The 21871-nt window shown below is 43.6% G+C and overlaps 1 protein-coding gene across 6 annotated transcripts in view; it reads left to right on the plus strand.

Annotated features, from left to right (window-relative positions):
• Nucleotides 1-21871, plus strand: part of SASH1 (SAM and SH3 domain containing 1) — a 316969-nt gene that overhangs the window by 290387 nt on the left and 4711 nt on the right. For all 6 annotated transcript variants that reach the window (XM_042940041.1, XM_042940040.1, XM_042940043.1 and 3 more), the window contains 3 exons: nucleotides 6204-6317; nucleotides 19053-20161; nucleotides 21428-21559. In XM_042940041.1, coding sequence (XP_042795975.1) covers nucleotides 6204-6317; nucleotides 19053-20161; nucleotides 21428-21559 — 1355 coding nt within the window. The remainder of the gene's footprint in view (nucleotides 1-6203; nucleotides 6318-19052; nucleotides 20162-21427; nucleotides 21560-21871) is intronic.

A 21871-nucleotide genomic window follows, 5' to 3' on the forward strand; every position in this document is an offset into this window, starting at 1 on the left:
AGTCCATGGACAGCATTCAGTAAGCTCCCAGCTTTTATGTAGTCTATTTGAATATACTGTATCCTTTGCTCCATTAACCTAGTCTTATCTTGCTCTTTATTCTTCAATCTGACATCAAAAATATTCCTGAAATTATGCATCACGAGGGGAGTATCTTTCCTAGTTATTGAATTCAAATGCATTTTCTTTCACGTGCTCTGCTTCGCTAGCTAATAGCATTTCTATAGCTAAAAGACAAACCCAAACCATGGTTAATGGTGGGAAAGAAATACATTACTGAATGCATCAGGCCCAAGGGACATGGGAGCAAGTGAGTCAGTACAGTTAAATTCACTTCTGCTTAATCGGTCCTCCCTCTAAATTAACTGATAATATAGAGGACCACATACCATCAAATAGAAGGCTGAATCCTAGATAAACATACTGCCTTCAGGGATAGATCTGAAGAGAGTTGTGTTTCATAGTTAATACCACTTCATAACTACGTCTCTTTGGTATAGGAGGTGTCTCCTGGGGGTCTGTGGCCAGGTTGGGCACAAGGAGCCTCCTGGCCCCGTGCCCAGTGTGGCCAGCCAGCTATCCTGATATCAATTAATGTTAAATCATCTAGTCTCCTGGACCACAGCTGCTCTATAAAATAGCTCATTTGCTCTTCCTCAGCCACTGAGAACAGCTGGCTTATCAACCCTGTCCATTACGTTTCCTGGAGCATTCAGAACACTTCCTCCTTTAGGAGGATGGAAGCTAAACACGGAGGGTAAGACAGGCCGGATGTGCCCTTAGTCTCTGTCCTGCCACACTGGCTCAGATTCACCATCCTGAGGTTTGCACCAGGGGATATTTTGTAGGAGGGAACCTATGATGAGGCCTACTCAGAAAGTCTAAGGAGGGCTCTTTGATTCTTGAAATCTGTGCTGCGCCCCTGCTCAGACTATCCCCAGTGCAAAAAGTAGCTCGTCCTCTTAGTGGTTGTAAAACAAAGGCTTCATGGGCTCGGGGTGCTGATTAGTGCCAAGGGTCTGGGTCTAGACTTATCCTAGGATTGTAAGATTTTACATTCAGTGCAGTTAAATTTTAAGTAGTATTCTAAGTAACTGGTGACCAAGAGGGACACCATAGATTCTGTCAAACTGCATTTCTGTGCCCTAGACAGATCCAGAGATCTGTTCAGATCTTGTACCTTTTCTAGCTCAGCCACGCACAAAAGCAGGAAGCACATCACCAGAACGGCTTGGCAGGCAGGCCGACCAGCATTCCTCAGTGCACGTCTGTGTGTGGGGAATGCAGGCCTCTGTACAGGGTTCCATTTGGAAAAGACTCTAATGGTCTGACAGCATTTCCCTACACTGATACCAAAACCACTGTCGTAGGCTTGCCAAAGGAAAGCTCTTGGTTAATAATTTTAATAAAAATTATAATTGGCAGGCGCCTGAATGGCTCAGTCGGTTGGGCGTCCAACTTCAGCTCAGGTCATGAGCTCACGGTTCGTGGGTTTGAGCCCCGCATCGGGCTCTGTGCTGACAGCTCAGAGCCTGGAGCCTGCTTCGGATTCTGTGTCTCCCTCTCTCTCTGCCCCTTCCCCACTCACACTCTGTCTCTGTCTCAAAAATAAACGTTAAAAAAAAATTTTAAAAATTGTAATTAGGAATTTCTAATATGCAGAGTAGTACAGAGAAAAAAAAATCCACATACCCAAAATCCAACTAAAGTTAACATTTTGGCATAGTTGCTTCAATTCTTTTTTAAAGATATACAAGTTCGCTGGAAGGCGTGTTCTCCAAGAATGCCACTCCCTTCCCTCTTCCTCCCCAAGGCAATTGCTCTCCAGAAAATGGCGTGGGTGCTTGTGCACCAGAACCTTTTGATGTTTCGGTATCTCAGTGTCTTAGCGCATTGTTCCTCCCTGTGTGTGTTGAGGTGGGAGTAGGGGGAGGGCTTCAGGCCCAAGTTCAGGTCAGGCCCAAACAGGGTTTCAGCCCCCAAAACCCAGCCCCCTATGCTTATTTGACTGTGAGACTGTTCATGGTCCTAGCTCCCCTTTCTTGTCCTCTACTGTCGCATTCATGCTAGTAAGTGTGGAGAGGGGATATGGCCTTGAATCTGCAGTACATCTTGGAAGAAGGGCAAGTTACTTGGTAAATACTGGCCTTTAGTTTTAGGGAATTTTGCTAAGCTTGATAGTTGGGTTCCTGCTAAGTAGCTGCTGACTGGACCTTTAATAAAAAAAAAATGGACCACAGCCCCTTGACATATGCCCCATGACTGTATCAGCTGAACTGGTTTTGTGAGGCAATGTGAGGGATCCCTTCACTCCCCGTGCATTCAGGTACCTGACGGTGTCCACTGAAGGCCGGCATCCCTGAAGATGCAGACGCGGTCTGCATTTTCATGCAGGGGCAGGGACAGGTGTTCTCTTTTATGCCCATTGGTCAGCACTTCAGAGTCTGTTTTGGCTGGAGTGATACACTGAACTGCCTTGCCAAGGACAGACTACACTGATTCCTCTTCCTGGGTTGTAACTAATAGCTCACAGCCTTCATTTTATACATATCATTTTCCTAAACAACATGCTAGACTAGGACAAAGGCTGCTTCAAATCCACAGACTCTTCCACATAATGAGGACATCACTCCAGAATGTTCTTTTTGTGTGGGGGAAGGTAAACGTTCGGCTGTTGTGCTTCCAGTTAATTTTTCATTAGTTTAAAAAACAGCACTTAAAAAAATTTTGATTTTTTTTTTTTTTTTTAATTTAATGTTTTTACTTTATATCCAAGTTAGCATATAGTGCACCAATGATTTCAGGAGTAGATTCCTTAATGCCCTTTACCCATTTAGCCCATCGCCCCCTCCCATAACCCTCCAGTAACCCTCTGTTCTCCATATTTAAGAGTCTCTTATGTTTTGTCCCCCTCCGTTTTTATATTATTTTTGCTTCCCTTTCCTTGTGTTCATCTGTTCTGTCTTAAAGTCCTCATGTGAGTGAAGTCATATGACATTTGTCTTTCTCTAATTTCACTTAGCATAATACCCTCTAGTTCCATCCACGTAGTTGCAAATGGCAAGATTTCATTCTTTTTGATTGCCGAGTAATACTCCATTTTTATATATACATGTATATGTGTGTGTGTGTGTATATATATATATATATATATATATATATATATATATATATATGCCACATCCTCTTTATCCATTCATCCATCGATGGACATTTGGGCTCTTTCCAAATGTCTTTGGCTATTGTTGATGGTGCTGCTATAAACATTGGGGTGCATGTGTCCCTTCGAAACAGCACACTATCCCGTGGATAAATGCCTAGTAGTGCAATTGCTGGGTCGTAGGGTAGTTCTATTCTTAGTTTTTTGAGGAACCTCCATCCCGTTTTCCAGAGTGGCTGCCCCAGTTTGCCTTCCCACCAGCAGTGCAAAAGAGTTCCCCTTTCTCCACATTACTCACCAACATCTCTTCTTGCCTGAGTTGTTCATGTGAGCCATTCTGACAGGTGTCAGGTTGTATCTCATTGTGGTTTTGATTTGTATTTCCCTGATGATGAGTGATGTGGAGCATCTTTTCATGCATCTGTTAGCCATCTGGATGTCTTTTTTGAAGAAGTGTCTATTCATGTCTTTTGCTCATTTCTTCACTGGATTGTTTGGTTTTTGGGTGTTGAGTTTGAAAAGTTCTTTATAGATTTTGTATATTAACCCTTGATCTGATATGTCGTTTGCAAATATCTTCTCCCATTCTGTTGGTTGCCTTTTAGTTTTGCCGATTGTTTCCTTCATGGTGCAGAAACTTTTTATTTTCATGAGGTCCCAGTAGTTCATTTTTGCTTTTGTTTCCCTTGCCTCTGGAGACGTGTTGAGTAAGAAGTTGCTGCGGCCAAGGTCAAACAGGTTTTTGCCTGCTTTCTCCTCGAGGATTTTGATGGCTTCCTGTCTTACATTGAGGTCTTTCATCTATTTTGAGTTTATTTTTTGCATGTCGCAGTCCAGTTTACCCAGCACCACTTGTTGAAGAGACTGTCTTTATTCCATTGGCTATTCTTTCCTGCTTTGTCAAAGATTAGTTTGCCATATGTCTGTGGGTCCATTTTTGGGTTCTCTATTCTGTTCCATTGATCTGAGTGTCTGTTTTTGTGCCAGTACCATACCGTCTTGATGATTACAGCTTTGTAATACAGCTTGAAGTCTGGGATTGTGATGCCTCCATCTTTGGTTTTCTTTTTCAGGATTGCTTTGGCTATTTGGGGCTTTTCTGGTTCCATACAAACTTTAGAATGGTTTGTTCTAGCTCTGTGAAGGATGCTAGTGTTGATAGATTGCATTGAATATGTAGATTGCTTTGGGTAGTATTGACATTTTGACAGTATTTGTTTTTCCTATCCAGGAGCATGGGAAATTTTTCCATTTTTTTGTGTCTTCTTCAGTTTCTTTCATAAGCTTTCTATAGTTTTCAGTTTATACAATTTTCACCTCTTTGGTTAGATTTATTCCTAGGTATTTTATTTTTTTTTTTTTTTTTTTTTTTCAACGTTTTTTATTTATTTTGGGGACAGAGAGAGACAGAGCATGAATGGGGGAGGGGCAGAGAGAGAGGGCGACACAGAATCGGAAACAGGCTCCAGGCTCCGAGCCATCAGCCCAGAGCCTGACGCGGGGCTCGAACTCACGGACCGCGAGATCGTGACCTGGCTGAAGTCGGACGCTTAACCGACTGCGCCACCCAGGCGCCCCTAGGTATTTTATTTTTAATGTTTGTTTTTGAGAGAGACAGAACACGAGAGGGGGAGGGTCAGAGAGAGAGGGAAACACAGAATCTGAAGCAGGCTCCAGGCTCTGAGCTCTCAGCACAGAGCCCAACCTGGGGCTCGAACCCACAAACTGTGACATCATGACCTGAGCCAAAGTCGGATGCTGAGCCCCCCAGGCACTCCCCAAAATAGCACGTCTTAATCTGGGGTTTTACCTTACCAGCTTACTCTGCCAGGATTAGTGTCATAACACGCTTTCCATGTGAAAAATGCAAACAGGAAGTGGTGAGTAGAACAGCTGTACGTTGTGGAATGCAGTCGTCTGCCTTCCTGCGATTTATTTCTTAATGACCTAAGAAAAGCCATCGGATTTCCGTTTTGTTTTTGTATGTGGTAGGGGAGGGGCTTTGAAGAGAAAGGAAAAGAAATCAAGGCCATTTATCATGAACTTACTTGTTTTAGGTAGAAAAAGTTGTTCTTGGTTTCTGTTTTATGGGACCAAGTACCCCCTCTGCACAATATTACAAAGGTGTTCCTCGTGTAACCTCACTCCCACGTAAGGCCTTCTGTGCCCCCTTTTATAGAACGCGCATGTGACATGGCTGGTGATAAAGGCCCTCATTTCCCCTGTGATTGGCTTTTAGACTTTCCCTTGACAGAAACATCAGGATCAGGTACTTCTCTTTAGAAGGCTTCTTTAAAATGGGGACATTCAGTTTCCACTCGCCCAGCTGAAGAGTGTCCATTACTCAGGGTCCTGGTTACTTTCCCCCGTCTTACCTTTGTGTACAGGGAACAGAAACGCTGACTCAAAACAAAAGGAGAAGGCAGAAAGGAAAGCAAACCCTCTAACACATTCCAAACAAACAAAAGGATTTAACCTGTGCCCCCCATCAGGTTAGGGGTTAATGTCCCCAGTTGCCAGCCTTACTCCTGTTGAGAGAATCCGAGAACCTGAGCTTGTCACCAAGACCTAAGAATGCTCCTAAAGTCAGTATTTCATTTACCACTTAATTTGGAAGACACGTCTTAGGCCAGACGCTTGTCAGAGAAATCGCTAATAACCTGCTTGTGAAAGGGGCATACGCACCCTAAGCTTCCCCTCCGGGGTCCCCTCGCACAGAAAGGACACTGATTGTCCTTCCCTCACAGCAGACACAAAGCTTTGAATGTCTCCCTGACAGGCCAGAGTCCTCCTCTGGGTAACTTAACAGAAACTGACGAACTGCAACTAGAGGCTCTCCCTCTGAATTTATTGTGATGTTACCTTTACAGAAAATTGTTCTGATCTCGTCCGTTCATTTTTATTTCATTCACTTTAAAATAATTAGCGCTCTTCCAAAAGTCCAAGGCTTCAAAACGTGCACTGATAACAGGATAAAAATTGGGATTTGCTTGACTTTGATTTCACTCCCTCTGATTCCATGCTGTGTGTTTACCTTCTGTAGGTAACAGCGACCAGTCGGGATCCCAGGAGAAGCTGCTTGTCGACAGCCAGGGCCTGAGTGGATGCTCTCCACGAGACTCCGGGTGCTATGAGAGCAGCGAGAACCTGGAAAATGGTAATGTCCACATGGATAACTATGAGTGCACCTTAATATCTTTAAAAAAAATTTTTTTAATGTTTTTAGATTTATTTTTGAGATAGAGACAGAGCATGAGCAGGGGAGGGGCAGAGAGAGAGGGAGGCACAGAATCTGAAGCAGGCTCTGAGCTGTCAGCACAGAGCCCGACGCAGGGCTCGAACTCACACACTGTGAGATCATGACCTGAGCTGAAGTCGGATGCCCCACCGACTGAGCCACCCAGGTGCCCCTAGTGCACCTTAGTACCTTAATATCTTAATATGCCAGCCCTTTGGATCATTTCTGGACAGCTATGCTTCGGCATAGGACTACCTTTCCTCTGCAGCCTGAGCCATACTTTGGGGGATACTGGCACTTAATTAAGATTCTTAAAAAGACTGAACCTCTCCCTCGAGACCAGGCAACTGATGTTCTCGAGAAAGGAGTATGGTGGTGTCCTTCTTCCATCCCACTTAGCACATAAGTGGAGAGTTGAAGACACTTGTGTGTCAGAGAAAGGATCCTCAACTTCCCATGGCCCTGAAGCTCTTAGCGCCTCAGCCCGGATCAGGAAAGAGCCATGCGGTTTGGGGTGAGGAGTTCTGGGGGTTACAGCATTTTTTAGCCAAAGACTTGACTTCATGCATCTGAGCCCCCTCACCCCTGAACTAGTAAAGGAGTTTCTCTTTGTTCTAAGAGTTAAAGTAATATTAATACCTAGTGTTTTTGAAACACAGACTATGAACTTGGTAGTGGGCTGGGTCCCTAGGTTTGCAGTTACTAATCATCACTCAAACCCGGGACTGCCTATTTTATTATTTTTTTAATGTTTATTTTTGAGAGAAAGCACAAGCAAGGGGGGGGGGTGCAGAGAGAGATGGAGACCTAGAATCTGAAGCAGGCTCTGAGCGGTCAGCGCAGAGCCTAATGTGGGGCTTGAACTCACGAACTTGAGATCATGAGCTGAAGTCGGACGTTTAACCGACTGATCCACCCAGGCGCCCCTGCAATGCGTAGTTTATAGATGAAGACTTTAAATGATAGCTGAAGTCCTTGTTCTTTTCTCACCTGGTACCACTCTGGCTATTACGAGGGTCTGTCGATGGTAGGCAGTCTTTTAGACCTAATTTTCCAATCCTATAAGCATTTTTAAGCCCATACTCCATTACAGTCATTATACATCAGCCCGTGGTATCTGGGCTTCATTGAACTCTAAGCCAGAAAGGATTTAGTTTGCATTTGTTATAATAACTACCTTCAAAAACAGTGGATTGGATTAAAATTTTTCAAACGAGGAGAAAGGCAACACACATGGCAGGACACTTCTTTATGCTTTTCTTTTGGCTTATTTATTCTGAGGAGCAGTAATATCCCAGTGTTTGGGACAGTCACATATCTGTCCCTTATTTCAGTGTAAGGAGGTTGAGGAGCCCTTGCAGGACCAGGATGCAAAGCCAAGGCGTGAGCATTGGGTTCCTTCAGCATTGTTGTTTTCGCTCCCCTCAGGATCTGGAATCTATCCAGTGAGGCAGGCCAACTTGTGGGTCACGGGTGTGGTCACTCCTAGATTCTGGCAGGGGTTTATCAAAGATCACAGTACGAAAACATCTCAATTCATACTAAAAGTGAAAAGACTGACTTTATCCCAACAGTCTTTGCTTCATTTCTGTGAAAGCTAGATCTCTGAATACAGGATGCAGAATTAAATCTCAAAATATTACATTTTTGTTTACATTAAAAAAAAATCTCAAAACTTCAGGCCAGCTAGATATCACCCAGCCGCCCACATCTAATATGGTGCTTCCTTCTCTCTCAGCATGACTAGGGCTCAGTGTTCTGTCTCCCAACTTCACGTCCTTGGGCCAGGCCTACCCGTGGTCTACTTACTGGAAGCTACTAGAGAATATGTTTGTTTCTTTCACTTCATTGGAGTACTGAGTGCCATATCCACCGCAAATGACAAACTCAGTTTGAATCTGTGGTTTACTTATAATGTATCCGTCATAATTATATGCTCATAGATGATGTTCGGTAGATAGGTTTTGGAACAACAAGATTGGCCATAAATTTCGCTTTGAAAAGCAGCATAACAGTATGTGAGCAAGGTGTACAATTGGCAGAAGTCCACAACTCAAACCAAAATGATGTTTTCAAAATAGAGGTGACTTCTTTTTCTATCTTTCCTGCTTGTCCACTTAAGGACACAGTATTCGCCTCCCCCCACCCTTTTTTTTTGTTGTACTTCCTTAAACCAAGCTGCACCATTCTGTTCTAGTTCTCACGAAGAAAATATTTTCATTGAGTGCAGAGATAAATGCATAAGCGCTGGTCCATGGAGGTCTGCGGGCCTCACTGTGTCCCAGCCCCCTCCACACTTCAGCATCCATCTTTTATGGATGAAGCTGCATTAAAAAGGATACTCCTGTATTGAAAATTCCCGATTTCAAAAGTCCGATTTTCTGAGAAAGGGTGATTCTGTTAGCAGTCACCTCTTCGTCTCTACCGTCCCCTCCTCCTGACTGTCGTGCGAGGCAAATAAATTGCATCCAAAATATCTACAGCTGTAAACCCTAAATTGTGTGTCTCCTACGCCCTTTTCTTTTTGCAGTAAAAACCAGCATTTGAGCATGGGGAGCTATTAGGTCCTTAAGGAAAACAATTTACCAGGTAGACCATCCAGAAGGGTCACAAAAGCAGCAGTGTCATAAACGCCTCCACTGCATGGCCGGAGTGCAGAGCAATTACTGAGGGAGAGGGTGATCTGAAGGCCACATGTCTTGTTTGTTTCCTCCCTGTCCTAACAGAGAAGCAATCAGTAGGAAATTTCAGAAAGCTTACTTGTCTCTCACAGGAGTCATAAGTGGAATGGGGTCAGGTGCCCTCCATTTTACAACGGGTGGCTCTTGATTTCCCGTTGTGGCCCCCAGACTCCTATTATAGCAAGATTAGAGACAGTAGTAAAGGATCCCCTAAATTTCTGTTGAACACATGAACCCCGTTGTGAAAAATGCCCAGGGTTGACAGGTTTTAGCTGCCACTGGAATCCCATCAAGTAGCCCACATTTTAAAATATTGAGCACCTACTGAAGCCAAGCTTTTTAAACTGCAGGTTGCAATTCATTAGTGGGGTGGAAAATCGGTGTAGAGGGTCGTAAACAGCAGTTTTGTAAAACAGAATAGAAAATACCAGGGTGCATTCCAAAGGTAAGATTGATATTGTGACTTGTAATCTTGGTTCAGTGTGTATGTCTCTGCGTGTGCATGTGTCTGTGTGCACTGGATGAATGTGAAGTGTGTTTCTTACTGTAGATTATAGTTTAAAAAACAGTCAGAGCCACTATGGGCTCCAAAACCAGGACGAGAGTGGGGGGAGCAAGCAGGCAGGGTGCAGACTTCAAGGAGGTACTCAAACTCTCAGGTACTCGGCTGCACCTGCCTGACCCCGAGAGCAGTCACCTCCCCCTAATCCCATTTCTAATGATCATTTTGGAGACCTCAAAATCTGACCCATGAACTCTGCCAAAGTGTTTTATCAGTGTGGGAAGATAATGGTTCTCCCTAAACCCCTGGACCGAAAACCCACCTGGCAGACTTCCTGGGAAGGCGGCAGAGTCAGAGGAGCCCGAGCTCACCTTGTCCCACGGACACAGCTAGGTAACAGCCACACCTGTGCATCCGCCCCAGAAAACAACCCAAAGATTTGGCAAAACAGACCTCCCAGGCCGTTGCAGAGAGAAGGACATATCAAAAAGGTAGGAGGGGTGAAGACGTGGTTGCAACCGAACTCCTGGTGAGACTGACCACAAACAGGAGAGACACGAGCACTGGAGAAGGGAGAACAGACGGCACACCAGGCACCCTAGACATTGGGAATCTGCGGCAGGAAGAGGAATCTCCACCATCTGGCTTCGAAAAACAACAGGGCTTAACTTTGAGTTTTTAATAACCAGCTGGGCTTTAGCTCCAGGCACTTTTTTTTTTTTAATATTTATTTTTAAGAGAGAGAGTGAGTGGGGGAGGGGCAGAGAAAGAGGGAGACAACAGAATCGAAAGCAGGCTCTGAGCTGACGGCACAGAGCCCGACACGGGGCTTGAACTCACTGACTGCGAGATCATGACCTGAGCCAAAGTCCGACGTTCAACCAACTGAGCCACCCAGTTGCCCCAATTCCAGGTACTTTAAAAATCAGTGGCTCACCAAAGATGATACGAAATAGTCCCCTTAAAGAGCCAGCACAACAAACAGCCCTGCCAAGATATGGCAGAGAAGCAGCAGTTTGAAAAGCACCTGGCGTATATGTGCAGGAGATTTATTTACTAATCTCAGAATGGGTACTGGAGAGGCAGGGGTCTTTAGGAGACTTCTCCAAGAATTGGTGCTATTGCCCCCATCCCCACCATGTAGATCCCTGGACCACCTGCAGGAAACAGGGGAGACACTCTCCACCTCCCTTGCTAACACCATGCACCCTGCCCCCATGTCCTCGCCCCGTTCACACCACCTCAGCTGGCACGACTCCTTCCAAAGCAGCTCTCGCCAGGTCGCATCCATTAAGCAGCCCTGGCAGGGATTGCTGCCTCTTCAAAGTGACTCCCAGCCTATAGAGAGGGGAAGATAACCACATGCCCTGGCAGCCAAACTTTGTCACTGGCAGTGCAGAGTGAGTGCTCTGCCGGTCAGGGCACCTGCAGCCCTGGCATCTGGCCTGACTCCAGCCCCGCCCACCAACAAAAGCTTCCCGGGACAACACCCTGCACTTGAGTGTGACGGCACCCCTTGCAAATAGGCTGAGGGCAGGCATCCGGTCTGATTGCCAACACCACCCAACTGCGAGCCCATGACCACCCAGACCTCTTAGCACAGGGACCAAACCCAGCCCACAACAGGCAAAGTGGACCAACTGAAGATAAATGAAGCCCAGTACAACAGTAAGGCACATGCAGCACACACAGGAGACACCCCTGAAGCTCCTGGTTGCGATAAGCAGGGGACATTGGGCTACAGAGTACCACAGGACCTCTTCTTTGTAAGGCCACTACTTTCAAAATCAGGAGACGTAAATAAATGACTTTCCTAATATTTAGAAACAAATGCAGAGTTAGACAAAATGAGACAGAAGAGTATGTCCCAAGTGAAAGAGCGGGACAAAACCACAGCCAAAGAGCCAAATGAAACAGATAAGCAATATGCCTGATGGAGAATTCAAAGTAATGGTTAAAAAGATACATACTGAATTTGAGAAGAGTGGAGGATCTCAGGGAGACCTTCAGCAAAGATAATAAAGAACTAATCAGAGACGAACTCAATAATTGAAATTAAAAATACACTAGAGGAAATCAGATTAGAGAAGGCAGAAGAATGGATCAGTGAGCTGGAAGACAGAGGATAGGAAAGCAACCAGGCTGAACATCAGAAAGAAAAAATGAGAACAGGTTAAGGGAACTCAGTGACATAATCAGGTAGAATAGCTGAACACTTCCCTACTCTGGACAAGGACGCAGACATCCACATCCAGGAGGCAGAAAAAGCCCCCAGTAAAATCAGTCCAAGGAGGTCCACACCAAGACAGAGTAATTGGCAAAAAGTGGTGACAAAGAATTTTTAAAGCAGCAAGAGAGAACAGTTACATACAAGGAAATCCCCATAAGGGTGTGTATCAGCTGATATTTCAGCACAAACATTGCAGGCTAGAAGGAAGTGGCATGATATACTCAAAGTGCTGAAAGAAAAACAAAACAAAACAAAAAACCTGCAACCAAGAATACTCTACCCAGCAAGGCTATTATTCAGAATAGAAGGAGAGAGAGTTTCCCAGATAAAGGTTAAAGGAATTCATCACCACTAAACTAGCCTTACAAAGAAACATTGAAGAGAATTCTTTGAGTGGAAAGGAAACACCATAATCAAGAGTAAGAAAATAATGAAAGGAAAAAATTTCACAGGTAAATACAAACATAGAAGTTCAATCACTAAAATACCAGTAAGGAGGTAGTAAGATCAGTTATATCTATAAAAAATCAGTCAAGGGATTCACAAAATAAGCAGTAAAGTATGGCATCATACATAAAATATGAGAGTGTGGTAGGCAGGGGGAGTAAAAATTTAGTGCCTTTAGAATGGTTTCAAACTTAAGGGACCATCAACTTAATATGGACTGCTATATGCATGGGAAGTTATCAAACTAATGGTAACCACAAATCAAAGACCTGTAATAGATATGTAAAAATAAAGAGAAAGGAATCCAGGCATATCACTAAGAGAAAGCTATCAAACCACAAAAGAAGACAGCAAGCCAAGAAAGGAAACACAGAGAAGAACTAAAAGAACTGTAAAACAAGTAAAATGTCAATAAGTACATACTTATCAATTATTACTTTGAATGTTAATGGACTAAATGCTCCAAATCTGTTAGATGCTGCCTACAAGAGACTCACTTCAGGCCTAAAGACCCACACAGAGTGAAAGTGAAGGGGTGGAAAAACATTTACCATACAAATGGAAGTGAAAAGAAAACTGGGGTAGCAGTATTTATATTGGACCAAATACACTTTAGAACAACCAGTGTAACAAGACAATGAAGAACCCTACATAATGATAAAGGGAACAATTCAGTAAGAGGATACAACAATCGTAAATATTTATGCACCCAACGTGAAAACACCTAAATGTATAAAGCAATATTAACAAATATAAAGGAAGAAATTGGCAGTAATACAATAATAGTAGGGAACCTGAACACTCACATCAATGGACAGGTCATCCAGTTGAAAATCAGCAAGGAAACAGACTTTGAATGACACATTGGATCAGATGAACCTAATAGATATATTCAGAACATTCCATCTAAAAACGATATAAAATTCAAGTGCACATGCAATGTTCTCCAGAACAGATCACATGTTAGGCCACAGAACAAGTCTCAACAAATTCAAAAAGACCGAAATGACAACAGGCATCTTTTCCAGCCACAAAGGTATGAAACTAGAAATCAACCACAAGAAAAAAATCTGATAAGAGCACAAATACATGGAGGTTAAATAACATGCTATTAAACAATGAATGGGTCAGCCAAGACATCACAGACAAAATCAACAAATACAGGGAGACCAATGAAAATGAAAACGCAACGATCCAAAGTCTTTGGGATGCAGCAAAAGCTGTTCTAAGAGGGGAGTTTACAGCAATAGAAGCCTACCTCAAGAAGCACAAAAAATCTCAAACAACCTAACCTTATGTCTAAAGGAGCTAGAAAAGAAAAAAGCCCAAACCCAGTAGAGGAAGGAAATAATAAAGATTAGAGCAGAAATAGATGAAATAGAGACTAAAAAAATGGAACAGATGAAATCAGGAGCTGGTTCTTTGAAAAAAAATCAACAAAATTGATAAACCTTTAGCCAGATTCCTCAAAAAAAGAGAAAGGACTCAAATCAAATGAAGGAGAAATAACTGACACCACAGAAATAAAAAGGCTAAGAGAATATTACGAAAAATTATATGCCAACAAATTGGACAACCTAGAAGAAATGGGTAAACTCCTAGAAATCTAGCCTTCTAAGACATATCAGGAAGAAAATTTGAACAGACCACTTACTAGCAATGAAATTGGAAGGCAATTTTGCTCACCACTATAACACCAACAATGCCACTAGCAAGAACACCGAATCAGTAAAAAACAAACAAGACAGCAGCAGCAACAAGAGCCCAGGACTAGAGGGCTTCACAGGTGAATTCTACCAAACATTTAAAGAAGAGTTAAGACCTATTCTTCTCAAACTATTCCAAAGAACAGAAGAGGAAGAAAGCTTCCAAATTCATTCTACAAGGGCATTACCATGATACCAAAGCCAAATGATAACATTACTGAAAAAGAAAACTACAGGCCAATATCTGATGAACATGGATGCAAAAATCCCTAATACAATATTAACAAACTGAATCTAACAATACATTAAAAAAATCATTCACCACAATCAAGTGGGATGTACTCCAGGGATAAAAGGGTGGTTCAGTATTTGCAAATCAGTGTGATATGTTAACAAAAGAAAGGATAAAAACCATATGATCATCTCAATAGATGCAAAAAAAAAAAAAAAAAAAAAAAAGGATTTGACAGAGTATTCATGGCAAAAACTCTCAACAAAGTAGATTTAGAGAGAACATACCTCAACAAAAGACCATATATGAATAACCCACAGGTAACAACATACTCCATAGTGAAAAATGGACAGCTTTTCCTCTAAGATCAGGAACAAAACAAAGATGTCCATTCTTCGCCACTTTTATTCATCACTTTTATTCCTAGCCACAATAAGACAAGAAATAAAAGGCATCTGAAGTGGAAAGGAAGAATCAAACTTTAATTATTTGCAGATGACATAATACTATATATAGAAAACCCTAAAGACGCCACCAAAATCCTAGAGCTGATAAATGAATGCAGTAAAGTTGCAGGATACAAAATCAATAAACAGAAATCGTTGCATTTCTATATGCTAATAATGAAATTGCAGAAAGAGAATAACAACCAAAAATAATAAGATACTTAGGAATAAACTTGACCAAGGAGGTGAAAGATCTGGACGCCAAAAACTGTAACACACTAACGAAAGAAATTGAAGAGGACAGAAACAAAAAAGCTCATGGATTCGAAGAACCAGTATTGTTAAAATGCCCATACTACCCAAGTGGTCTAGAGAGTTAATGCAATCCCTATCAAAATACCAACCACATTTCTCACAGAAAATGGAATAATCCTAAGATTTGTATGGGACTACAAAATACCCTGAATAGGCAAAGCAATATTGGAAAAGAACAACAAAGCTGGAGGTATCACAATCATAGATTTCAGATACACTACAAAGCTGTAGTAATCAAAACATTATGGCACAAAATAGACCCACTGATTAATGGAACAGAATAGAAAGCCAGAAGTAAACCCATACTTTTATGGTCAATTAATCTACAAAGGAAGCAAGAATATATAATGGGGAAAAGACTGTCTCTTCAACGAATGGTATTGGGAAAACTGGACAGCTGTGTGCAAAAGAATGAAACTAGACCACGTTCTTATACAAAAATAACATGAGACCTGAAACTATAAAATTCCTCAAAGAAAGCATAGACAGTAAGTTCTCTGGCAGTGGCCGTAGAAATATTTTTCTAGATAGGTCTCCTGAGGCAAGGCAAACAAAAGCAAAATTAAACTATTAAGACTATACCAAAATAAAATTCTTTTACACAATAAGGGAAACCATCAACAAAACAAAAGGCAGAATGGGAGAAGATATTTGCAGATGATATATCCAATTAGGGGTTAAAATCCAAAATCTAGAAACACCAAACTTCACTCAACACCAAAAAAATAATGGGCAGAGAGCCCCTAAATAGACATTTTCTAAGAAGACATCCAGTTGGCCAACAGACACATGAAAAGATGCTCAACATCACTAATCAGGAAAATACAAGTCAAAATCATGAGATCCCAATTTACACCTGTCAGAATGGCTATGATCAAAAAGACAAGAAATAACAAGTGCTGGCAAGGATGTGGAGAAAAAGGAAGCTGCATACTGTTGGTGGGAATAGAGACGGGTACAGTCACTGTGGGAAACAGTATGGAGGTTTCTCAAAAAATTAAAAATAGAATGAGCATAGGATCCAGTAATTTCACCACTGGGTATTTACCCAAGAAAGTGAAAATGCTCATTTGAAAAGATACACGTACTCCCGTTTATTGCAGCATTATTTACAATAGCCAAGATAAGGAAGGGACCCATGTCCACTGAGAGATGGATAAAGAAGATGTGGTATGTATGCACAACGCAATATTACTCGGCCATAAAAAAGAAAAAAATCTTGCCACTTGCACATCACGAATGGATTGAGAGTGTATGATGCCAGTGAAATAAATCAGAGAAAAGACAAATACCATATGATTTCACTCATAGGTGGAATTTAAGAAACAAAACGAACAAAGGGACAGATCCAGAGGACAGCGGGGAGGTGGGTGGGGGGTAAAACAGATAAAGGGGATTAAGAACACACTTGATGAGCCCTGAGAAATGTATGCAATCGGTAAATCATTGTATACCTGAAACTACCAGGACACTGTGTGTTCACTGTGCCTGCACTGCTCAGCTGGAGTGCTGGGGCACAGTGACTCTGGAGTCCAACACACACCTACGTCCTCCTGTGGTTCCTGAAGGTTCTTCTCTCCTGTTAATAACCTTTCCATATCCAGACATTTTCAGGAAATTAATTCTCCGAACTGCTTTGGATGGTAAGGATTTCACAGATAACGTCGGCGGACTTAATGCTTAAAAGAATCGGATGTTACCTGCCAGTGTAGACACTGGCAAACTTTGCTCCAGGTGAATTCAGGGATCTTTCCAACAGAAGTAGAATGTGTGGAAGTGTAATTTACACATATAGTTTATATTAACAGAGGGAAGGAAAGCCTTATTTCTAAAATTTATACTAAAACTTTTTTTTTTTTTGGTTTCGGGTTTTGTTTTGTTTTTTAAGAGAGTGTGTGTGTGCAAGTGAGCAGGGGAGGGGGAGAGGGAGAGAATCCCAAGCAGGCTCCATGATCAGCACAGAGCCCGATACGGGACTCGATCCCATGACCCTGGGATCATGACCTCAGCAGAAATCAAGAGTTGGATTATAACTGACTGAGCCACCCAGGCACCCCATATGCTAAAATAGTTTTATGAATTTTTCAGTTTTAACTGATTTTTACACTTTATGTTTAGCAGGCTATGCTTTCTGAAGAAGTATTTCCCTTTTCAATTTTATCCGTGATATTCAGCATATTCAGGAGTAACACTGAGCTCACAATCTCCATGTAACAACGAAATAATGACTTCTAGTGCTTAGCATGTTGCTAACACAGAGGTGGATGGGGTCAAAGACCTCACATTATGCATAAGGTGCCATTTGACCATGCCTCTGTTTTGCCAACTGCAAAATACTTCCCCTGTTGATTTGTGTCTGATTTAAAAGGATGGGACCATTATAAGTCTTATTGAGACGGCTCCTGTTCTTATCCATCAGTCTTAGTGCTGGAGTTCTGCCTTACATCATCCATTTACTATTATCAGTTTGCAGTTAGAAAACTGAAATCCTGGAAGGAATCTGGTTTTCACTGCTGATAATGGCCAAACCAGTGGTAATCGTCACAGTGTGCTGGTCTTTTCTTCTTGTCCCTTTTCCCTCACTTGTACAGCATGCACACGGAGGTTTTATCAGCGAATGTGTTTCTTGTACCCACCGGAATCCATCCGCCCCTTGATTTCTCCTTGCTGCTTTATTTTTTATTTAAAAAAAATTTTTTAACGTTTATTTATTTTTGAGACAGAGAGAGACAGAGCATGAATGGGGGAGGGTCAGAGAGAGAGGGAGACACAGAATCCGAAACAGGCTCCAGGCTCTGAGCTGTCAGCACAGAGCCCGACATGGGGCTCGAATTCACGGACTGCAAGATCATGACCTGAGCCGAAGTCTTAACCGACTGAGCCACCCAGGCGCCCCTCTCCTTGCTACTTTCTTATTGAAAGGCTGAGACTGCTTAAGCGGGAGAGGTCAAAATTCTAAATTAAAATATTTTATTAGAAACGTCTATTGAAACAATAGACTGGGAAGAAAGCTTTTTGTTAGAACATAGTAGTCTTTTGACGATTACAGCCAGCCATTTCTTTGTCCCTTCCAAATGTGACATGGGTTGAAAATTTTTATCTTTTTCTGTCAGCCTGAAATACTAGGATCATCTGGGTATTCCCCTCAGGCATCTCAGCCCAGTGTCAAAGCACACATCAAACATAGTATTAACCAAAATATAGCAAAGGACACCTAACTGGGGCAGGGCAGGGCGGGAGGGGTGGTGTTAAAAGTACTGATGAAAACGATTTAGCACAGGCCCTGACCACAGATAGTAAATTCTCAGTGAAGCTCATCAAGCAATACTAGCAGTTGATATCCTAACAGTTGTCAAATTAGATGATGTCTGACTGATAGTTAAATTATAAGCCTGGCAACTGATTTTAATCAGGGCTGTTGCTTCCATTTGAAATTAGAACTGTATCAGTGTTTTACAGACCATTCCAAGCAAAATACTCACTCAAGCTTCTTTACTTTTTTTTTTTAAGCTTCTTTGCTTATTTGTGCCAAGTTTGGTTGACTGTTCACACACAGGATACTGGATACATAGTTCGCGCATGCGAACAAACCAGTCAGAGGGGAGTGCTTAGGGGAAAGTGCACTTTGAGAATTCCCTGGTCACCAGTGAACCTTAGGGGGCACCATTTATAGAATTCAGTCTAGCGGTCCTTTGCAACCCTGGCCTTAGGAAGCTGTCCTCCCGAAACAGAAACCCCATCGTGTGGTTTCTAAGTGGGGTACGGACGATCAACCTTCTTTTACACTGACCGCAGCTAGGAACAAACATGAGGCCTAGATTGATTTTACTGTCTGACACAGCCTATTTCTTTCCCTCCTAACATTTAGTTTCAGTCTCCACAGTCCATTAATAAGTCTAAAACTTCTTTCTAAAAATAAAAATGGGGCCATAATAACCCTATATCACCCAAAGTCCTAAGTGGTGATCTCATATCCTTAGTATAATTCAACAGGGAGACAGGACATGGGGATTTCAGTTATGTCAGCACAACTTTACCTGAGTTTGACTGGTTTGTTTTTTTAAAACGATTGTAAAATATTCCCTTGTCTCACAGGCAAGACTCGGAAGACCGGCCTTCTCTCTGCCAAGTCGTCAGTGGAGTCCGGCTTTAAGTCCTTCAACAGGAATCAGCTGGGCAACTACCCAACCCTGCCTCTGACAAAGTCCGGGGATGCGCTGAAGCCCGGGGAGGAAGGCAGGCTGGGCAGCAGTCTCGCCCCTCACACCTCCAAGGGCTGCGACCAGCCATGTGTGACTGGTCTGAACAAAAACCGAAGAAGCCTGCCCGTTTCCATCTGTCGGAGCTGTGAGACCCTGGAGGGCCCCCAGCCCGTGGAAACTTGGCCCAGATCCCATTCCCTGGACGACCTTCAAGGAGAGCCTGCTGCTGAGAAGGACGTGCCCGGCGAGGTGACAGAACCCTCCCCTCAGATTGTCCCACAAGTGCCACAAAAGACAACCCCCTGCACCACAAAGGTTCAAAGCCCCCGACGAGATCCTGCTGTTGACAATGCACTGCTACTGACCCAAAGCAAGAGATTTTCTGAACCTCAGAAGACAGCTAAGAAACTAGATGGCTCCATAGCAGCCTCCTCCCGTGGCACATCACCTCCTCCGTGTTTGCCCAAAAACTATGACGCTCAACCCCCTGGAGTTAAACACGGTTTAACAAGGACACCTCTCGAGGGTCACAGGAAAGGACTCGAGTCTGAAGGAACACACCATCCCGCGGGCACCAAAGAAGGCCTAGATGCCGCGCAGAGGGGCCCCGAGGCAAGAACGCAGGCCAGACATCCCTCCCAGCCTCCACCTGTTCCCGCCAAGAAAAGCCGAGAACGCCTGGCCAACGGACTCCACCCCGGCCCTCCCGGTCCCGACGCACCAAGCCTGCCCGCTAAAAAAGGCAGCCCCGGTGACTGTCACTCACCTCAGGCTCCTAGGCCTCCCTCGGCACAGGAGCCCGGCAGCCCGCCCAGCTCGAGGCCGCCACCCTGGCTCTCAGAGCTCCCGGAGAGCGCCAGCCTCCAGGAGCATGGCGTGAAGCTGGGCCCGGCTCTGACCAGAAAGACCTCCTGCGCCCGGGGAGTGGACCTGGAAACGCTCACTGAGAACAAGTTGCGAGCTGAAGGCATCGATCTCACCGAGGAGCCGTACTCCGATAAGGTACCCGAGGCCTCACGGGCCTCTGCTGTTTTAAGTCAGGCAGCCAGGTAAGAGGAGCACCACAGCTGCCCCCTGACGCCGGCCTGGTGGCAGGGGCCGTGCTCGCCGCGGGGGTGCGTGGGCCCGAGCGGGGCCCCTCTGCTGCCAGGCGATGCGCCGAACGGGAGCCGACGCAAATACGGCCTTGGACCTTTCTTCTCTCTTCCCTTCCCTCCTTTTGCTTGGTTTCGATTTTTGGCGGCTAGATTTTTGCAGGAACAACTATCGAGGAATACTAGAACTGGTTCCAGAAAGGGCTGCTTTAGCAGACAGACCTGAAGTGCAGTCTCCGGGTCTTACTGAACATGTATCTTTTTACACGTGAACACGCGCCCACTTCATTTCCTATCTGTAAAATGAGATTCATAATAACCTGCGTAACTACCTTTTCTACAGGGACTATTAGGAGCAAATAAATGTGAGCACACTGCAAATTGTAGAACCCTTTTCAGGTGTAATTATATTGTACAGTTATCTGTATAGTTAACAGAGTTGGAATGATTATATGAAATATCCTCCTGTACCAAAAGCACTGAGAAAACTCATTTAAACTCCTTTCATTGAAAGCACGTTGCTTATTTGGAAAAAAAAAAAAAGAAAGAAAGAGAGATCTACCAATACCAAAACGATTTTGGAGACCAATGATGATAGATATAGCTGTACATTATTCCTAGAAATGCATATTTCGTTATAGTACATCCCTGGGAGGCCTTGTTATAAACTTCTTTTCACCACAAATGCCTTACAGTATGATCTTCCTCCTCCTCCTCGATATTTAGTGAATAAAAATCCCTTAGAACGGAAAGGAGAATCTGCGTCTACGGTACACGCCTAGGGATTGGCGGTATAAAATAAACGGGCCGCACACGCGAGACTACCTGCCGTAGGGCACAAGTCTGCCCGTTTCCCCTGTCGTTTAGGAAATGGTGCATGTGGTGCAAAATGATCCAGTACAGTGAGGTGAGGTCACTGGTCCAAATGATACAAGACGATTATGTTCTTAGGTTTCAAAACCTTTTCCTCAGAGCTCATCAGTACCCGAGAGATCAAGATGTAAACATGTTCTAACACCCATCGTGATTCTCAATCTATTCACTTCAAGTGAACACTTTTGGGGACACGTCCCAGTAGCCGTAGGTGTCTTAGCCTACCTTGTCTTGTGTCTGCTGCTGTCGAAGAAGAAATTCGTTGCCACCCGTGACGCCACATTTCTGCTCTCCCTCACAGCACGGCCGCTGTGGGATTCCCGAAGCCCTGGTGCAGCGATATGCAGAGGACTTGGATCAGCCCGAGAGGGAAGTTGCCACCAACATGGACCAGATCCGCGTGAAGCTGCTTCGGAAGCAGCACCGCATGGCGGTGAGCAGCCAGCACCCGGGGTCTCCCCTCGCTCGACTTTGGAAGTCCATGGAGTTAGGGCGCTTCGGGATGTGCGTGCTGGCCACCACGGAGTAGCCCAGGGTTCCCTCCAGCTATCAAAAGGAGACACCTGGAGGGAAAGCAATATTCAGCCTGTAAAGTTTTCAAAATACAGTTTTGTTAAGAAAAAAATGAAAATTGGCCATAATCCCAGAACTACAAAAGTTTTTTTTTTTTTTTTAGGTCTTTAAATTTATATCTATTTCTAACTATCTATTTGTATCTATTTCTATTTTGAGATAGAGAGCAAGT

Source organism: Panthera leo, chromosome B2 (genome assembly GCF_018350215.1).
Source record: "Panthera leo isolate Ple1 chromosome B2, P.leo_Ple1_pat1.1, whole genome shotgun sequence".
Taxonomy (NCBI): Eukaryota; Metazoa; Chordata; class Mammalia; order Carnivora; family Felidae; genus Panthera; species Panthera leo.